General features: G+C 35.4%; 2 protein-coding genes and 1 long non-coding RNA gene across 4 annotated transcripts in view; 1 reads left to right on the plus strand and 2 right to left on the minus strand.

Moving 5' to 3' along the window:
* Positions 1–18664, minus strand: part of LOC126759582 (uncharacterized) — a 113973-nt gene that overhangs the window by 67462 nt on the left and 27847 nt on the right. The window lies entirely within an intron of this gene.
* LOC126759537 (AP-3 complex subunit mu-2) lies at positions 13848–15828 on the minus strand. The gene is made up of 6 exons (XM_050474401.1): positions 15682–15828; positions 15429–15516; positions 15043–15368; positions 14833–14992; positions 14315–14767; positions 13848–14242 (listed from the first exon to the last, which is right to left on the minus strand). Exons 1-6 carry the CDS (start codon positions 15714–15716, stop codon positions 14057–14059), a joined length of 1248 nt encoding a protein of 415 aa, XP_050330358.1. The 5' UTR covers positions 15717–15828; the 3' UTR covers positions 13848–14056.
* LOC126759571 (leucine-rich repeat-containing protein 57) lies at positions 16077–17478 on the plus strand. The gene is made up of 3 exons (XM_050474448.1): positions 16077–16172; positions 16243–16377; positions 16445–17478. Exons 2-3 carry the CDS (start codon positions 16248–16250, stop codon positions 17029–17031), a joined length of 717 nt encoding a protein of 238 aa, XP_050330405.1. The 5' UTR covers positions 16077–16172; positions 16243–16247; the 3' UTR covers positions 17032–17478.

An 18664-nucleotide genomic window follows, 5' to 3' on the forward strand; every position in this document is an offset into this window, starting at 1 on the left:
TTTATAATCTTGCAACTTGCAGGAAATGCCGTAACGTAAGAAACGTGAAACTTTATTATACTCATACACTTACCGACATGTTCGGCAAAGGTTTATTAGAAAAACGAAAAGCATTATACGTAGTATATGGGAGTTGGGGTAGTATCGACCCGTTGTTATTTATTTTTGAAATAATGTTAACCTGCCAAATACTAATTGAATGTTCCCTGAGATTCATTAGGGGGCCCCACGTACCATCACCAATCATATGGAGTAAATTCAGCCGGATGTTCGAAAATACGGATAAAAGTTATATGGGGAGTAGGTTAAGTTTTCGCACAATTTTATTTATTTTAGGCACAAAGATAAACTGTTATCAGTAAAACGAGTTCTGTAATTTTTATTGAGATAACTCAAATATTGGCCGATATATCTAGCATAAAGTCACCTTGAAGTTCGAAAATCTTTATTTTAGGTATATGGGGGCTAAGTGGGAAGTATCGAAATTTCTATCTGAATTTCAATTGTACGTAGGTTGCTATATATATTTCTGGCCTAATAATGTAAATAGGCATATTTATCAACGAAAATGGTTTTTTTTTTTATTGTTTTTTTTTTTTGTCGATCGCTGTTTTGTTTCGGCCTCATACTCATAGATGCATGATTCGACACCTGTGACGATCTTATAAACGTCTTTTGAAGCACCGCGATCGTATTTTTTCAGCATTTCTTTACACCAATCCACACGAGCCTTTTTTTGAGCGATTGTCAAATTGTGCGGGATCCAACGAGAACAAACCTCTTTTACGGCCAGGTGTTCATGCAATATCGAATGTATGCTGGTGGGAGAAATGCATAGGCATGCCTCTATCTGAAGGTATGTTACATGACGGTATTGCATTATCAGTTCACGTACGGCATCGATGTTTTCTGGCACAACGGCTGTTTTTGGACGACCTTTACGGAATTCGTCCTTGAGCGAGCGTCGGCCACGATTGGAATCGTTGTACCAGTTTTTCACAGTGCTATAGGATGGTGCTTCATAGCCATACAAAGATTTTAGTTCATTGATGCACTCTTGTCGTGATAATCCACGTCGAAAGTTGTGAAAAATGATCGCACGAAAATGTTCACGAGTTAACTCCATTTTTTGGCCGAGATGAATTTTTTAATTCCCTGTAAATAAAACAATTCACGATTAAATGACAAAACGTTCTGAGTTATATTATGCTAAAAATGTCAAACTTTCCAATGGAAATGTCAGAATGCACCTGGCAACACTTAGTTTTGCCCTAGGCCAGAATATATATAGCAGCCCTCGTATATTTCACGCATTGTCAAAAGTCAACTATAGGTACTGGGGTCCACATATTCGGTACCTATGGGCTTGAACAGTTTTGTTTGGATTTGGACAATTTTTGGTCATAAGGGGTGGCATACTCTAAAGGAATTATAACTGCAAAGTTTTATCCCGTTAAATTAATTACTCCTTGATTTTGTGAAACAAATGGAACTTAAAATTGCGTTATATGTAATTTAGTCGAAAAAGTGGACAGAACCACGCCCATCGATCAATTTTCACACTTGCTCTCATAACGCCTTCTCATACCATCCCGAAGGTAAAATTTAATGTCTCCAGCGTATTCAGTTATTGATTTATCACGATTTTAGTAGTTCTTACCACTACCGTTATATGGAGAGTGAGTGATGGTTATTTTTTGATTTCATCCATTTTCACAGTGTCGGTTGAAGTTCTTATAGGATTTTCGCTTTGGTTATAGTAGCTTTAGTAATTTAAGTACATTAATCTTATTAGAGGGTTACACCCTCCTTTACTATTGTGATCCACTATGCCAATAACCATTTTATATCTTAAATAAGTGCTAAGTTATGGCATTTTATAGGTTTTCGGTTAATGTCGTTTTGTGGGAGTGGCAGTGGTCCGATTACGCCCATATAGAACTCGTGATTTTTTTTGTACTAAGGAACTTACAAACCAAGTTTCATCGGGATATTTTAATTTTTACTCAAGTTACAGCTTGCACGGGCGGACAGACAGACAATCACCCGGCTTTCAAGTTTTCTTGTCATCCTGATCATTTACATATACATAAACATATTTCTATCTCGCTTAGTTTTAGGTGATATGTTGGGTGAATGAAACACTTTTACTCTGTAGCAACATGTTGCATTCAGGTTAAGAAGGGGCTTGTGTGTCATTGCTGCGGAATGACTGGATTTCCGACGATGATGTGGAGAGGGAGGGATATCCAGGGAACAAGTGTCTAGAAGGTTAGATGTAGGTGGCAAGAACGTTGGGACAATAATCCTAACGGCCGAGTGACCTTCGAGTGCATTCGGGACGCTAGGTTCGTTGAAGATAACCGAGACTTCAGATTTTGTCTGAGTCTGGGTTATCTGCTTACGGAACATGGGCCTCTGAATGTATTTTTGCATCGCCTTAGTCGACCGATCGGGTGGCGACTCCTACTGAGTATTCTTGCGCGTTTGCCAGCTTTTCTGTGTGTTCAGTCACACGCGCCTAGCAAGCAGCTATTCCGGGTTTTACCTGTACTGGTGGTCTCTGCGTCAGTGTTTTTGATTGCTGGCGGATAGTTGGTTTTCGTAGCCAAACATTTTGATAAGGAGGTTGCGAAGGGACTGCTGGAATTTGCCTAAAAGTATGAGGCACTCAGAACGCGGGTTATTGGTGACTATTTATTTGACCAAAAACGATGCGACGTTTAGCCGATCGCCTCGAAGATACTGGCACAACACGAGATGTTGCCAGGCGTTGACAGACCCCGGAGTAGCCGTTCTGCAGAGAATATTGCTGCTGTTGCCGAGGATGTCATGGAAGCGCCGTCGACATCGACCAGACGACGTGCCACGCCAATGGGTATCAATCAACAGTGTTTATAGCGAATTTTGGTACAAGATTTGAAGATGTTTCCGTACAAAGTTCAGACGGCGCATCAGTTGTTAGCTGCTGACCGCCAATCGCGTCTAACATTCGCTCAAGCCATCCTTAATCACGACCAAGAGGAAGATGATTTTTCTTCAAAAATAATCATGAGTGATGAGGCCCATTTCCATCTTAGCGGGTACGTAAATAAGCAAAATTTACGCCTCTGGGGCACTGAAAATCTGGGTGTAACCCATGAAGAGCCATTACACCCGCTTAAAGTCACTGTATGATGTGCTGTTTTAGCTGGAGGAATCATCGGACCTTTTTTCTTCGAAGACGTCGCGGCCAAATGGTTACTGTGAGTGGTGAGCGCTACATAGCAATGATCAACGAGTTCTTTTTGCCGCAACTTAATCAATTGGGATTGGAAAACATGTAGTTCCAACAGGACGGTGCAACGGCACACACAGCACGTGCCACAATCGATATGCTGAAGAATGCATTTCCCGGGCGCCTAATCTCCCGTTTTGGCGATTTGCACTGATCATCAAGATCGCCTGACTTGATCGCTCCAGACCTCTCTTTGTGGGGCTTTTTGAAGTCGCGGGTTTATGTCAACAAGCCTCAGACTCTTGCAGCTTTTAAAGACAATATCCGTCAAGAATGTAAGGACCTATCGCCGGAAGTTCTGGCCAAAGTGATGGAAAATGCCATAAAAAGGGCTCAAATGACAATCAATTGTGGCGGCGGCCATTTACATGATATCATATTCTCGACTTGATGTAAAAAAATTTAAAAGACTAATTCACAAGAAGAATCAACGTTTTTAATTTTTAAGAAAAATTGCAGGCAAAAAACATCAGAAGGTTATTTTTGCGCCATTAATAATACATTTCTCAGAGATAATAGTAAACCAAGAAAAAAATATAAACAAACTGGAAGAATTAAAAAAAACATAGAAATATAAATTACGGCATAAACGCACTAATAATACTATTAATAGCAATGGGAATATTGGCAAAATGTATAATATATAAGAGAAATAAAAATACCCATGTAAATGTAGAACTTGAAATTCAATCTCCTTCAAATGAGAAAGGATTTTTTCCCAAAAACTCAATAATTAAGACATTTCATGTTTTATAAATATAGAAATAAAGATAAATTAATTCGAAATAATAAAATAACTTGATTTCCAACTTACATTATAACCGATTAGACACCGATATAAATTCTGATTCGAATATCAAACCAAAAATAGCTGAATTCATGACACCTACTACTTTTTTGATCGGTTTCAATTCTGATTCCGACAAACTATCAGATTCCACAACACCCCTGATTATTACTGGCGATGAGTCTTGCCTCTATGCTTACGACCCGGAAACAGACCATCAAACAGACGAATATTAAGGTAAAGGTGAGCCGAGGCTGAAAAAAACGTGGGCACAAGTGTGTTAGTTGCAAGGGCGATTGCTGTGAGGGGAACGACATAGATGTTGAATAATAAATGAAGAATCCGAAAAATTATGAACAAAGTCTTGCTATTTTTTGCTCATAGTAGTCGCTTTTCTAGTGACACGACATTCAAAACGGCTAGAGCCAGTTGTCACTGGGACTCATTTTAGTTGAAATTTCAAGCGAATTTTTGTTAAGGGGTTATACAACTGTGACAATTTCAAAAATCAAGTTTTTTGCTTTTTCAATAGTTTATAATTTCAAAAATATCTTGTGAAATCGGCAAGGTCGTATCTTGAATAGTTTTTGAATGGCAGCGTTCTAAAGTGCGACCGCTCGTAGATATATATGTATGAAGACCGATAGTTGAAGCTTTAAGCTCGTTTGTCAATTTGGCATTAAAAAAACGACCTTTGCATAACTAAAAAAACCTTCACTTTATTTCAGAACTAAGCCATTTTGTCAATTTTTAATATTTTTCAAAATAGTAGGTCATTGTATAGGAAATACATTTAACTTTAATAACTTGTTTGATGTATTTTGATTCAGCTACTCATTCGACCGGAATCATGTGAGCAGTTAGTTTCTTTAAAAAAAAAATTCACGAAAATCGCCTAATTTTTCATGGGTTGCACTGGTATAGCCCCCTTAACCCTTTCATGCCCGATGTTGCCTATAAGCAACATTTACATATATGCTTCTAAGTCCCGTTATATAAATTTTTTTGACGCGCGGTTTTTTGCATTATGTAGTCTGGTGTATTGTGTAAGCTTACAGTGAATTGTTCTATCGTAAGCTATGCAATGGTTCATTCAGTAGGCGTTTTTTGTAGAGTGAAATTGTCAAGATCGAGAATTGTCAAAATCACGAAAAAAGACGTTTAAGCATAAAATGTTTAAAAAGGTTAAAATAGCTGTTTTATTGTAAAACCAAGGAAACAACATAAATAAATAAAGGTAATAAAGTTATTAATAATAAAAATAAATCATTGGAAAAGTGTTTAGTTTGTTTAAAATAATTTTGTAAAAGTGCTGTTGTCTATAGGCAACATCCTGTAACTAACGAACCAGGACTAACTAAGGACTTTTAAATTTTTATCATTTCATACTTGAGTTAATACTAACATATATCTCCCCTAAAAAATGTTTTAGCTCCACCCATTTTAATTCGGGCACTTTTTTTTTAAGTTTGGTACTATTTCTTAAGTTCTATTTAACCGTTTACTCGAGTTTTAGTTGTTAGCCTTCTTTATATACTACTTGTAGTATGACTATGTACTAATCATACTAATTATGGCTTATAAAAAATTCAAGTTTTTTCTATTAAAAAAAGTAGTAAGAAGTTTATAATTTGTTCTGCTATCTATCATTTAGTGAAAAAAGAAAAAAATCTTACTTTTAACTAGTTACTTGTATTACGATAGCAGATAGCTCATATCAAGATAATTCTTCAATTATAATATTTTTTATATTTTTTATTGTCTGATCTTTTGGAGGCACGTTATCGTCTTGGCATGTATTTTTTCCAAACTCCACTTTCAACGGCTTTTAATTTTTTGACTTTTAAATTGTTTCACATTTTTTCTGTATTCTTAAAAAACTAATGAATATTTTAATAAATAATTTATTGTATCAGTATTTGTAAAATTAAAGATACCTTGATTTGTCTCTAGACTAGAATACCCCTTTAACTGTAGTCTGAACTATATGTGACATTACTAAGCTGTTTTTTTTTTAACTTATAGGTGATTTTGGACATTTTATTGCGTTCTATGGTTATCTACACTATATATTGCACGACTTTAATAAATCTGATGAACAATGAGAAAAGCTCAAGGAAAATTTTCACTCTTCGATTGGATTCACTATATTCTCGACATCGATTGGATTCACTATAGCAGTGACAAACACAATGATGTGTTGTAAAAAAAAAAAATAATCGAGCGAAAATATTTGCGAATTAATACAATTTTTTGGCCGAAAAGAATATTTGAAGTTATTGTAAACAACACAAATAACGATTATATGTCACAGGGTTTTGAGTATTTATAATATTAAAAATTTCAAAGTTTACTATAATGTTGAGAGTTGCCAGCTTGTAACACTTGGGTTGTCAAATCCCGAAATATACAAGAAAACCTACTTATTACCAGATTCTAACGTACAGCAAACTATTGAAATTGCCAAAAATCGATGCAACACTAAGGTTCAGGAATGGAGTGTGAAAAAATGATTAAGTTAAATTAACTAACTTAAGGGGGGAGCCTGCTTCTATCGGAAACAAAAAATTCAAAAAGATTCATATTTTTTAATAATTTATCTTCTAGTTACTAACTAAAAAAATTCCAAAAAAAGTGTAAAATTTTAGAAATTTTTTAAAATTTGAAAAAAAGTCTTTTTTGACTAAAAAAAATTTACTTTATGTTGTTTAAAAATATGTTCAAACTTGACTTTTCTTAGTTTTTTTTAGTTTAAATGGAAGATAATTTAATGCCAAAGATAATCAACTCTGCCCCAATTCCATACGACGTTTAGTGTTTTCTCTATCCTGCCCGCCAATTAAGAAAAATCGTAAAAATGAAAAACCGAGAAATCGCGCGTCAAAGTATTCGCTTTCTGCCCAATCGCTCATATGTCTGCTAGGCGTTCGGTCACCATTTTCCTTCTAGCTTCGAAAATATTTCAAATTCCCATTTAAAACTTTGGGGACATATTCTTAGATTATTTTTTAAAGAGATTTAAGCAAATAAAAAAAGATTCGATTTTTTGAAGCTTCTAAATCAGACTCCCCCCTTAAAAGTTAGCCACAAATAGTAATTATAAAGAGTTTATGCTTGCTATTGGTTGCATTAATTAAAAACCTTGACTTCATCATATGTATTAATTTTTATTAAAAAAAAAGCTTTTTTTGCTACATTACCTTAAAAATTTCACTCTCAAAAAAATTTAAAAAACTCGTCATCAGACATAAATTTCAACAGAATTCAAATTAGTCAGAGTGAAGAGAGCTTATCTCGTGCAAAAACCGCTTTAATTAACCTCAAACAAGTGTAATCGAATGTCTCTTTCAAGCCAATTTCCTCGATTTCAACCGCAAAGCAGCATGGTGTTGAATAAAACATAATAAAGCATTGCTTTTCGGCAATAACAGTTACTTTGAAAATAACTTTTTTTGTGTATCGCACTCACTTTTGCACCGGAAATAGTTGTGAACTGATTCATTCAAGCAAAGTGTTGTTGGGCAAACACGTCACAAATCGTGGTGTAAACTGACAAAACGGTCTGTCCGCTTAGCAGTAATTAAATAAAAATGTACACGCGCGATTATATACACACAAACGATCATATTACTCATGGATGGTTGATGGTTAAGTTTATGTTGCTAGCGCGATATGAGTTCGTTGCTCAAGTCTATTGTTTTGCTTTCGTGCGTTTTGTTTTGATTTTTTTTTTTTTTCATAGGCAATTCAACAAAGCAAAGTCCAAGTCATGACGTTAAGAACATTTATAATGTAGAATTCAAGTGGAAAAAGAGTTAAGTAATCTGTTGAGCAAAAAATATGCAAATCACGCGAAATAATGGCGCTTTGCTGAGATAAATGGAAAAGTGGGCACGCTTGCACTGTAATTTAAAAATAAAAACACTTTTGATAAAGTAAATATACTTTTACAAACATATCAATTATTTATCTTTTAATTTAACGGCTGTAATTAAATAATAATTAGTAATATTTTTATGTTTATATCAAGGAAAGATCAGCTGGGGTCGGGCTAAAGGTAAACAATCATTACTTGAATAATTTCATACATATAGTATTGAGTTATAGATTATTTTGCAATAGTGACGTTATTAGTAGTGACTTAGAAGTTGACTTTCACCTACCATTTCACACCAATATTTCAATAAAATAGATTTTATTTTCAGTCTGCAATAGAATGCCAACAATGAATATAGTTTCCCATATACTTGTGAAAGGCAACGATCAGGAAGGTTTAAATCCTTCAGGAAGGATTTTGATATTTCTGGGAAATTCATTTTCGAGGCATATATCTGAAGTTAAAGTATAAAAGTCCCGAGTAAGCCAAAACTGGCGAAGCGTTATTGATTTGGTATGTAATTGTCGTCGATAATACTTTTTTGGCAATACTCTTTAACTTCATGATATATATTTGAGCATCACGTACTAATCAAATTGATTTTGAGTATATGGTATAAATAAAAAACGTGAATCTCAATATAAAGAAAAACAAAAAAAAGTACCAAACATTCGATTTTTCTATTCTTGAGCAAGAAACTAAAGGGGTTAATACTGTTAGAAGGCCGAAACTTTTAAATTTATTAACCCTGGTCGAGACCAACGGTCTGATATACTTAGACGAGACCAAAGGTGCTAGGCTAATCCAAGTGGTGTTTATATACATTTGTATGGAAATACGTGTTGTCTTTACGCTCATATATGTACAATATAGATACATTTTTGAAATTTCTTACCTCTGTCGATTTGGTTAATATAAATTGACTGAACTTATTCACGCTTGGCGTGGCAATTTCAAAAAAATAGATTTTATTTTCAAAAAATGAAGATACATTTTTCTTATACTTTTAAAACGCTCTAGCGGTTAAATATTTGACCTAGATAAACATTTTGATATTTCACCAATTTGGACATTTTTTAACGAATATCTGAAAACAGATAAATCAACCGTGCGAAGTGATAGAAAGATGACGAAAGTTCATATATTTTCATACATAATATGTCGTCGACACCATTTTTAAGGCAATATTATAATATCATGATATATATTTCGTCCTTTTCGTACTAATCAAATTGATTTTGAGTTTTTATAAATAAAAAACGTGAATCTTATAAAGAAAAACAAAAAAAGTACCAAACATTTGATTTTTCTATTCTTGAGCAAGAAACTAAAGGGGTTATATGTATACTGTTAGAAGGCCGAAACTTTTAAATTTATTAAACTAAAACTTTGTCCACATATTATGATAGCTTTTAACTGTAATTGAAGACTTATGCCCAGTTTCACAGTCCATACTTAAGTTGTGTCCAAATAAAATCTTAGCTAACGTCACTGTTGACAGTCATAACTTTGAAATCGTAGATAATTTCGTCTATCTTGGAAACAGTATAAACACCACCAACAACGTCAGCCTAGAAATACAATGCAGGATAACTCTTGCAAACAGGTGCTACTTCGTACTAAGTATATAATTGAGAAGTAAAGTTCTCTTTCGACGAACAAACACCAAACTCTATAAGTCACTCATTATTCCCGTGCTGCTATACGGTGCAGAGACTTTGACGATGACAACATCAGATGAGTTGACGTTGCGAGTTCTCGAAAGGTTCTGCGAAAGAATTATTGTTCTTTGCGCGTTGGCCACGGCGAATATCGCATTCATTGACATATTTCAGAGAATTAAAAGACAACGGCTACGCTGGCTGGGTCATGTTGTCCAAATGGACGAAAACACTCCGGCTCTGAAAGTATTCGATGCAGTACCTGCTGGGTGAAGCAGAGGAAGAGGAAAACTGTTGGAAGGACCACGTAGCGAAAAGAAGAAACGACTGGCGCGCTGTTGTTAACGCGGCTATAATCGCGTAGCGGTGTCAACGCCAGTAAAGAAGAAGAATTTTGGGACTGCGGAGTTGACAAGCCGTGACAGGAGTAAAACTGTGGTCATGCCAGCAGGGTTTCAAGTAAGGCATTGAATAGACATTTTTTAATGCCGAAAGTCTTAATATAAAATAATTTTAAAATTTCTAGACACAAATAGTGGAGAGAAAAATTAAAAATACACATGTGTGAGATTAAAAATAAAAAATTAAATTTTAGTTCTGAATGCAGTTTTGAAAATGAAAAAAATTAAAATTCCAAATTTCCAATTATAAATTGCAACAAAATTGTTTTTGAATTTCAAAATATTTCGCACATGTGTACTTCATGCACTCACATTTTGATTATCTTTTTTATGTAAAGCTTATTTTTAATAAAATATAAACATTAGGGTGGGTTAAAATATCGAAGTGAACAGAGGACCTTTTGGTTAGGAATATGGTGACAGCCCATACCAGGAGATATTTTCGTAGAGGTGTCTAAGAATCTATTTTTCAGAGTACTAAGCAAAAAAATAATAAAAAATCTAATAAATATAGATTAGCTTTGTTCTTTTTAATCAATTTAGTTACTCTTAATTATAGTTTTTTCAGTTAGAAATGTGTTAAGTTATCTCTTTTCATTCCATCTTTTGTTTTGAAAACAAAATTTTGTTAATCCAATTTTTTAAGTAAAAAATATTGGATAGTCGAAAAAGTCTTTTCGTATTTCTAAGCGAACTTCAACTTATTTTTTTTTATAATTATACTAATAAATAAACAAACCACCACTTTTTGCCATTTTTCCGCTAGAGACATTATTCCATCAGTGCAAAACTTTCATCAGTGAAATTCGAAATTTTGAAATTTCCAGAACGGAAGCGAGCGAAAGATTGTTGTGCTGCACGAACTGATACAGCATCGTCTCCGTAAGCTTCACAAATTTCATTGGTGGCTTGCGTGGCATACTTCCCTTTTTATACACAAATTTCAAAATATAGCGAATTTCTTCAGACTTACTGACTCACTCATTTGTGAACAGCTGTAACTTTTTTTCAACTTCCCCGAATTAAATATTTTTTCTGTTTAAATTAAGCTTAAAATCTCACCTTTCCAACATTAAATGGCATGGCACAATGTGATTGGTAGCTCTGGAGATATGCGACTGCAACGACATCTATTGATAAAATACGAAAAGACTTTTTCGACTACCAATATTTTATTATACAACACAAAAGGAATAACAAATTAAAAATTTTCCATTTTCATGCAATATTTCATTGGACAAAAAGGTCATTAAAAATGCATTTTGATATTTAAATAAATAAAATAAAATAAAGAAACTAAAATGGTTTTTGCCACTTATGGCCAGAAACAGGTTTCTCGCAGCATCCAAGTGTTGCACGCGCCGCAACGTTCAACGATGTCTATCGCGACAAAGCCTCAACGGCGAAGAGTTTTAAAATGCAAAAATGCTGCCACTGCCAACCAGTGCAACTATCTATAAAGAGACGCAGCAGTCGCCACCACCAACACCGCAACTTGTTGCTAACTCAAATGCAGTTGCAGTAACCCGCTGCCTTTATACTTTAATGTGTGCCTCCGCTGCTTCGTTGCAAATGTGTTTGTATGTATTTTGTTGTATGTATGTATGTATATACACATATTATGTGTGTTTGTTTGTGGATTTGGTTGCGCGTAAAATCAAGTTTTGCATTTTAACAACTCACAAATTCCTATTGATTTGCTTTGGTTCAACAAACAGTGGGTTACAGCGTCGACAGGCATAGCAACAACAGCAAATATATCAAGCGGCGGAGTGTAGTGCCTTCGGAGGTGAGGTGATGCATGGCTCTTCATGTGTCTCCTATATGTACTATATATGTATTTGCATGAAACTTTATGTGCCACAGTTTATACAGTACTGGGTACATCCAACGGAAGTTTTGATTTTTGTTTTTTTAAGATCTTTTTTTAAGATTTTTTTCGTAAAAAGAAAACTCATTAGCTACTAGAAAGTGATTGAGGCAAATCTTGACTTTACCCTGATCAAGAATGAGGTTTAATTTACTGTTTTCCCAGATCTTCTTTTTGATGAGCGTAGCCAAAAATGGCTGGAGAAGTTCGTTTCCACGGCTTTCGGAACCGGGACGAACATAAATTTCTATCCCACCCAGAGCTGATAACTCCGCAGCGTTCCTCAACAATTTTTGGTAAGTGTTCACTGTCATTACAACAACAAGAACAATACGGCTCCAGCACTTTTTCGGGACACTCGAATTTTTTCTTCTTCTTACTTTTGTAACTGTCTATTTCAGCATCAACCTGATTATTATTTGCGGCTTGTTGTTGTTGTTGCAGCGTCAGAAAACATTCCTGAAATAATTTCGAGGAACGGTGCCGATTTGACAGTCCTTCGCCGGATAAAAATTCGGATCCGTTCTTTTCTTGGGAACAGATTATTTACGGGTTGTTATTATTGTTGTTGTAACACGTACCTAATCCCCTTTGCGATGGGAAGGGTTAAGTTGTCGCCGACATCATCTAACGGTAGGCCCCAGAAACGTGCGGTATCGACGGGGTCGGACCAAAGGGAGAAGGATGTCAGATGAGTAGGTTTAGTAGGGCATGCAAAGAGATGGCTAGTCATACGGACACTCATTCATCGCTGGACATACATAGGTTTGATATGTCGGGGTCTATTCTGGATAAGTAGAAGTTTAACCTGCTACAGTAGCCAGAACGAAGCTGCGTAAGGAAGGGTCACTGCCGTTTCTCGCGCCATCTCGAGCTCTTCGTCTGTTTGACTCCGAATACGCCATTCACTGACAGAGAGTCGGTGAAGGTGTTGATGGCTCCTCTGTGAATGACGGTCAGTGTTTGCCGGAAGTTAGTCGCGTCCGAAGTCTGAACGGCGTATTGCTTGATTTCGACGAGGTAGTTGAGGAATGATCTCATGATGTTCCTAGGAGACGATTCCGCTCCAAGCAGGTGACTGCAGGGATGATTTCTGCAAAAGCACCCCAGCAGGAACTCTTTAACTGGGAGCAATGGGGCCTTACTAGGCAGGTGTTCGATAGGAGACATCAAGAGGCATCCTGTTGTTGTTTTTGGTGCACAGTTCTGACAAGTCTGTAGCTTTCTGGTCTGCGTTTCACTGCATTCAGGCGACGTAATTAAGGGCCGGCCGGCCGATTGCCTTGTACGTTGCCAACAATGTTTCTTTGTCTTTTCTCAATATGCTGCCGGCTAGCGACTTGAAGATTTTGATACGGCTCTATACTTTGGCAATAATCGCGGTCGAGGACAACTCCCTCTGGTGGTTGTGGGAGTTTCGAGATGTAGAAGTTAAAAAATAGCGGGGAGACAACACCATTCTGCGGAACACCTTGTTAATTATTATGTTTTGAATTTTTGCTTCGAAATAGTACGAATGATTGACGGCCGCTCAGGTAGTTCATGGTCAACCTCTTTAGTCCTGGGGGGAGCGTAGTTTTTTCAATGTCCTCAAGTAGCGTTATGTGATTAACTATGTCAGTCAATCTGCTCATTTGTCGAAAACACCGATATCGGAACACGATAGCTGCCATACAAATTGAACGAACGGAATCAATAGCTTGTATGAAAACTTTTTTATTTGACAAGATATCTACACGAAAGTTGCCATGGATTATTTTCTAAGCCAACACAAATATTTGAAGAAATCTTCCACATCAAAATTAAGATACACTTTTTGTACCCTTTTTCGCTACGAAAAATGCACCGGTGAAGGCAATTAATTTTGAGTGAAACCGAAGTTCATGTTTCTTTGTTTTTTTAATTAACTTATTTTTTTCATAATACAAATATCAATTGTTAAAGCATCTGAGCATATCTGAAAATGAGGATGTGTTATAGAATAATAACTGTAAATTTTTATTCTTTAAAGTCTTTAGATTCATGTTTACATGCAACTCCGAAAGAAAAGAGTCTTGGAATCAAATCTGTATAACAAACAGAAATACTTTCATATGCTAAAAAATTATATGTTTAAAATCATATGCGTTAAATTCACTAATTAAATGTGGAATAGGCGAGAAGGTGCAAATGTTTTGAGCGCCTTACATGCGCACTTGAAATTTGCCCGCCTTAGTAATATACTTGACACCTTTGAATGGCTTATACTTCTCGCCATACATATCAAGACGATTGACCTTCAGGCCAGAAACAGCCAGTTGTGAGATTGAAAATTGCACATTGATAGAGGGATTCGCATCGATATTTGTGCTGCCGGGTGTAATTGATACCTAAATAAAAGAAAATGTGGTATAAATGCAACTCTGTTATTACTATTACACAATTTTAATGTTTAGACTTACAGTGCCCCTAATATTTGGCAATTTAGAGACATCAATGCGGCCCACTTCCCACGATAATGTCTTAGTAACCGAGTCGAATGTGTATTTGCCTTGATTTGGTGTTAAAATGCAATTCAAAACACACTTAGGCATTGTAATCTCTAATTTCACTTTGTCCACCGTACGACCGAGTGTGGTACGTGGACCGACAGTCAAATCCAGGCGTCCCTGCTCACCAGTTTTTATGGAGAAGTTATGTCTTATGTAAACAGGTATTGCCACTACCGATTGGGAACTAATGTGATAAGACATTAGACGGAAATTGCCATCTGGCGGAATGAAGGAGAGTAAACGTTCGGACTCCCAACGCTTGAAGCGTACGCATGGATGGAATGAGACATCATCGAAGAGGCGAGGATTCATAAAGGAGAGCGTGAGATCAGGCATACCCGATAGCTTGCAGCAGCAGTCAATCTGTAAAATTTTCAACGGATTTATTATGGTAAACATAAATATACATATATCAAAAAGGTACATACATAACCCTGTATTTCAGCAAATACTGTCGAGCCAGACTTATCAATAATGGCATCGACCTCTTCAATAACATCAAAATAAGATTCGTTATTATTATAACGTACACCACTACGGCGCCACGGTATAGCCGATAGCTGGCCAGAGGGTAGAGTAGTGCTAACGCTGCAAATAATAGTGAGTAATCTGTTCACATTTACTTATTTGTGACTTACTTGCTTTTTCCTGTAACTGTATTTGCGATGGTGCGCAAAATATTTGGTGGCTTAATAAGCTCTTTAAGTATATTGCTCTCCGTTGAAAGTGGAAAACCGTTATCCAACATTTCATCGAGCAGCTCATACACGACTACATAATTTTCTTTAATAATTGACTCAGAACAATCACCAAAGTAATCCTGAAATGTGTCCATCACACGGTGTAGGAATTCAATAACAAATAATGGTGGCACTTCCTGCTTACAGGCAGCCACAAGCGATATGCCATTGCGTTGCACTGTGATGAGGTAGTAGTGGGGTGTGGCAATCACGGGCGGAACATCCTACATTAGAAGATAAGCAATCAGGTGATACTTTAATAAATGAAGAATAGTTGTACTTACCAGTGGGGCATTGCGTTGAGCATCGAGGAAGTAATCGCACACTGAACGGGAAACAACTGAGCGCCAATGTTTTTCAAGAAAAACATCGCTATAGTAAACAAGAAATTTGTATTTAAGGAAAAGCGACTAATGCTATAATTACTTCCAATAGAAAGTAAACAGCTGGTAGCAAAGTGAAAATTCATTCGGCTACAGCAAACTAATTACAACGAAATTTGGAAAAGAAACTCAAATTGATTTCGATATAACTCACCCGCTGTTGTTTACTATAAATAGGCTGTGTATCATTTCAATTTATAAACACACGGAAAATATTTTTTTCAAATTTGTTTTGATGCAAAAATTATAGAAGTAACAATAAAATGCCAACACTGTGCTAAAATTTCGAAAGGAAGAACAAGAGCTTTCACCTGTAAACAGCTGTTCAAGAATTGCGTTGCCGTACGGATTGCATGCAGCGACATCTATCATTTGAACGTGCAAGCGCCAACATGCATTATAATAAAAGAAACAATGCAAGTATTTTATGGAATATTTTTATAAAACATTAATTATAAATTATATATTTAATTTCGTTTGTAAAGCAGAAAACAGATAAGCAATCTGTGAATCCGCTAAATTTCATTTGGAGTGGCTACAATGCTGCCGTCGCAGCCGCTGCGCAGAAATGTCAGCAACAGCTGTTTGCAGAGCGCAAAACAAAAAATATCACTCATCAACTGGAAGCAAAAACATCATCGGAGTGTAATTTTCTTTATACTAATTAATTGTTAAAACTGCTAATAAGTTTTGTGTCGGAATTTTTAACCGCTAGGCATAATGGGTAACAAACAAGTGCGTCAACACCTGGAAACAGCTCAGAAAACGGGCATACTAAAGATTTCACTACAGCGCTTACAAGAATTTCCACCGCAATTGAAAAATTATCCAAATGTCCTTAAAACACTTGGTAAGTGCATACATAGTTAACCTTACTGTATTTTGTTTGAGTCTAACTTATCTATAATTAATTGCAGATCTTTCCGAAAATCGCTTTGAGCGTTTACCGGATGAGTTGGGTCATTTCACATTGGTCAAACATTTGAACCTCAGTGGGAATAAACTTATTGAACTGCCAGATGTTATAGGTGAATTAACGAAACTGGAGGTGCTATTAGTGATGAACAATTACCTTACGAAAATACCAAAAACACTATCGAACTGCAATAATTTGAAAACTGTTAATCTGACCAATAATCAAATTAAGGAATTCCCCACCATGTTGTGTGGTCTCAAACATCTCGATGTATTGGATTTGTCACGCAATAAAATCACAATTGTACCTGCTGAAGTTGGCACGCTTTACATGACTGAGCTGAATTTAAATCAAAATCAAATTTCAACACTTTCCGAAGAGATTGCAGCGTGTCCGAAACTAAAAGTTTTGCGTCTCGAAGAGAATTGCCTACAGGCTAACGCATTCACGCCACGCATATTAAAGGAATCAAAAATCTGCAATCTATCTGTTGATGGCAATCTCTTCAATTCCAAACAGTTTACTGATTTAGAAGGTTACGAAGTTTACATGGAACGTTATACGGCAGTTAAGAAAAAAATGTTCTAAGAAAAGACAAGCAAAAATAATATTGTTGATAAAAAAGACGAATTATGTTAGAGTAACTGCTGGTAGAATACAAATAATTGCGTTGAGAGTCACAATATAATACGTAAAGCGCGCTTACTAAGATAATGGCACAAGATAAGGGGGTATGGTTAATGCATATAGTAAAAGACAGCTAGTTAAATATTTATGGCATTGAATTTGTAGCTCACTATACATAAAGAAATGTGCATACTTATGTAGGCGCTTGGAAATCAGCATAGCTGCAACATGAATAATGCTTGTGTCGGCAAACGAAAAGCTAGTTAATTAAAAACATATTTGTATTTATTTTTAACTGTATTTCTATAACTATTTATAAATGTATTTTTGCTCTACATCACCTTGAAGACTGTTTAAATAATACAGTTAAAAGGGCAATATTAAATTTTTATGTGTAACACAGTGAAATTTTGCGTTTTCTTGTTACTAAATTATTTATAAAAAGTGTGAGGTTATGTAAAATAATAATGTATTTAATAATTTTAATACTAATGCATTTTTTGGTCAGTAAATTACTAAAATATAGTCTTTAGCTTAAGCAGAATTTTTGAATCAGCACAAGGTTTGCATACTCTGCTTCAGAAAGAGCCCAGTTAAAAGGCATCTTGAATGATTACTATGCATAATAAGTATTCCTATATTAGTCTAGACGTGATAATTAACTTGAAACATTATTATTATTTAATAGAAAGTAATTCATTGCACTTTCGAATGGTTAACATTTGACCGAGTCATTTTGTATCGATTTACTTCAAGGTTACTTGAGGGTGAATGGGACTGTCTAACACATACCAAAGTGAGAAATAATAACAATTGTACTAATATTACATATGCATACATTTAAACATACTAAATTATACATATGTATGTATGTGTGAGAACATTTAATGACATTCATATGCTAATTCCCAAATTGAATATGGGCTCAGCTCCGTTAATTATGCATAAACTTTGCAAACAAATGGAAAATGTTAGCAAAAGGATTTTGATAAAACTAATGAAGTGTTATGCGCCTCAATGTATTCATATTTATGTAGGTATTTACTTTTGTGAAGTTTACGTAAAAGGCACATTTACTCGTTTACCATACATACATACATACGTACCAGATTTGTATATAAACGGACGAACTCAACAGACTTTATTAAACACCAAAAGCGGGCGAACCTTAATTGTTGTTGTGAAAATTAGATGAAACACACTTCAAGGTATATAAAAATTTCGGATTCCAATTTCGAAGCAAAAAAGTTAGATCCATTAATCCATATGGAATCTATATTATATAGCTGAAGAAATTGAATGCGCTTACAGTTACCGTTACAGTACAGTTCAAAAATTCTTAATCTGTTCTTATGCACGACTTCTCAATATCTAAGATCTTGAAATACAATAATGTAAGCAATGTCTTCCGAGTCCGACAAAAACCCAAACTTTGAGAAACTACCTAGGACGCCGACCTCTACTTTCTAGCTAAAACTCTTAGTGCTACTCGTATAGGGCAACACATTCGGCTTATTTTATTTAAATTAAGTTCACTCTTTTAGTAGAGCTTGTTCTGTAAAACTCTACTGCCGTGATCTACCATTAAATTCTC

This window comes from Bactrocera neohumeralis, chromosome 5 (genome assembly GCF_024586455.1).
Source record: "Bactrocera neohumeralis isolate Rockhampton chromosome 5, APGP_CSIRO_Bneo_wtdbg2-racon-allhic-juicebox.fasta_v2, whole genome shotgun sequence".
NCBI lineage: Eukaryota > Metazoa > Arthropoda > Insecta > Diptera > Tephritidae > Bactrocera > Bactrocera neohumeralis.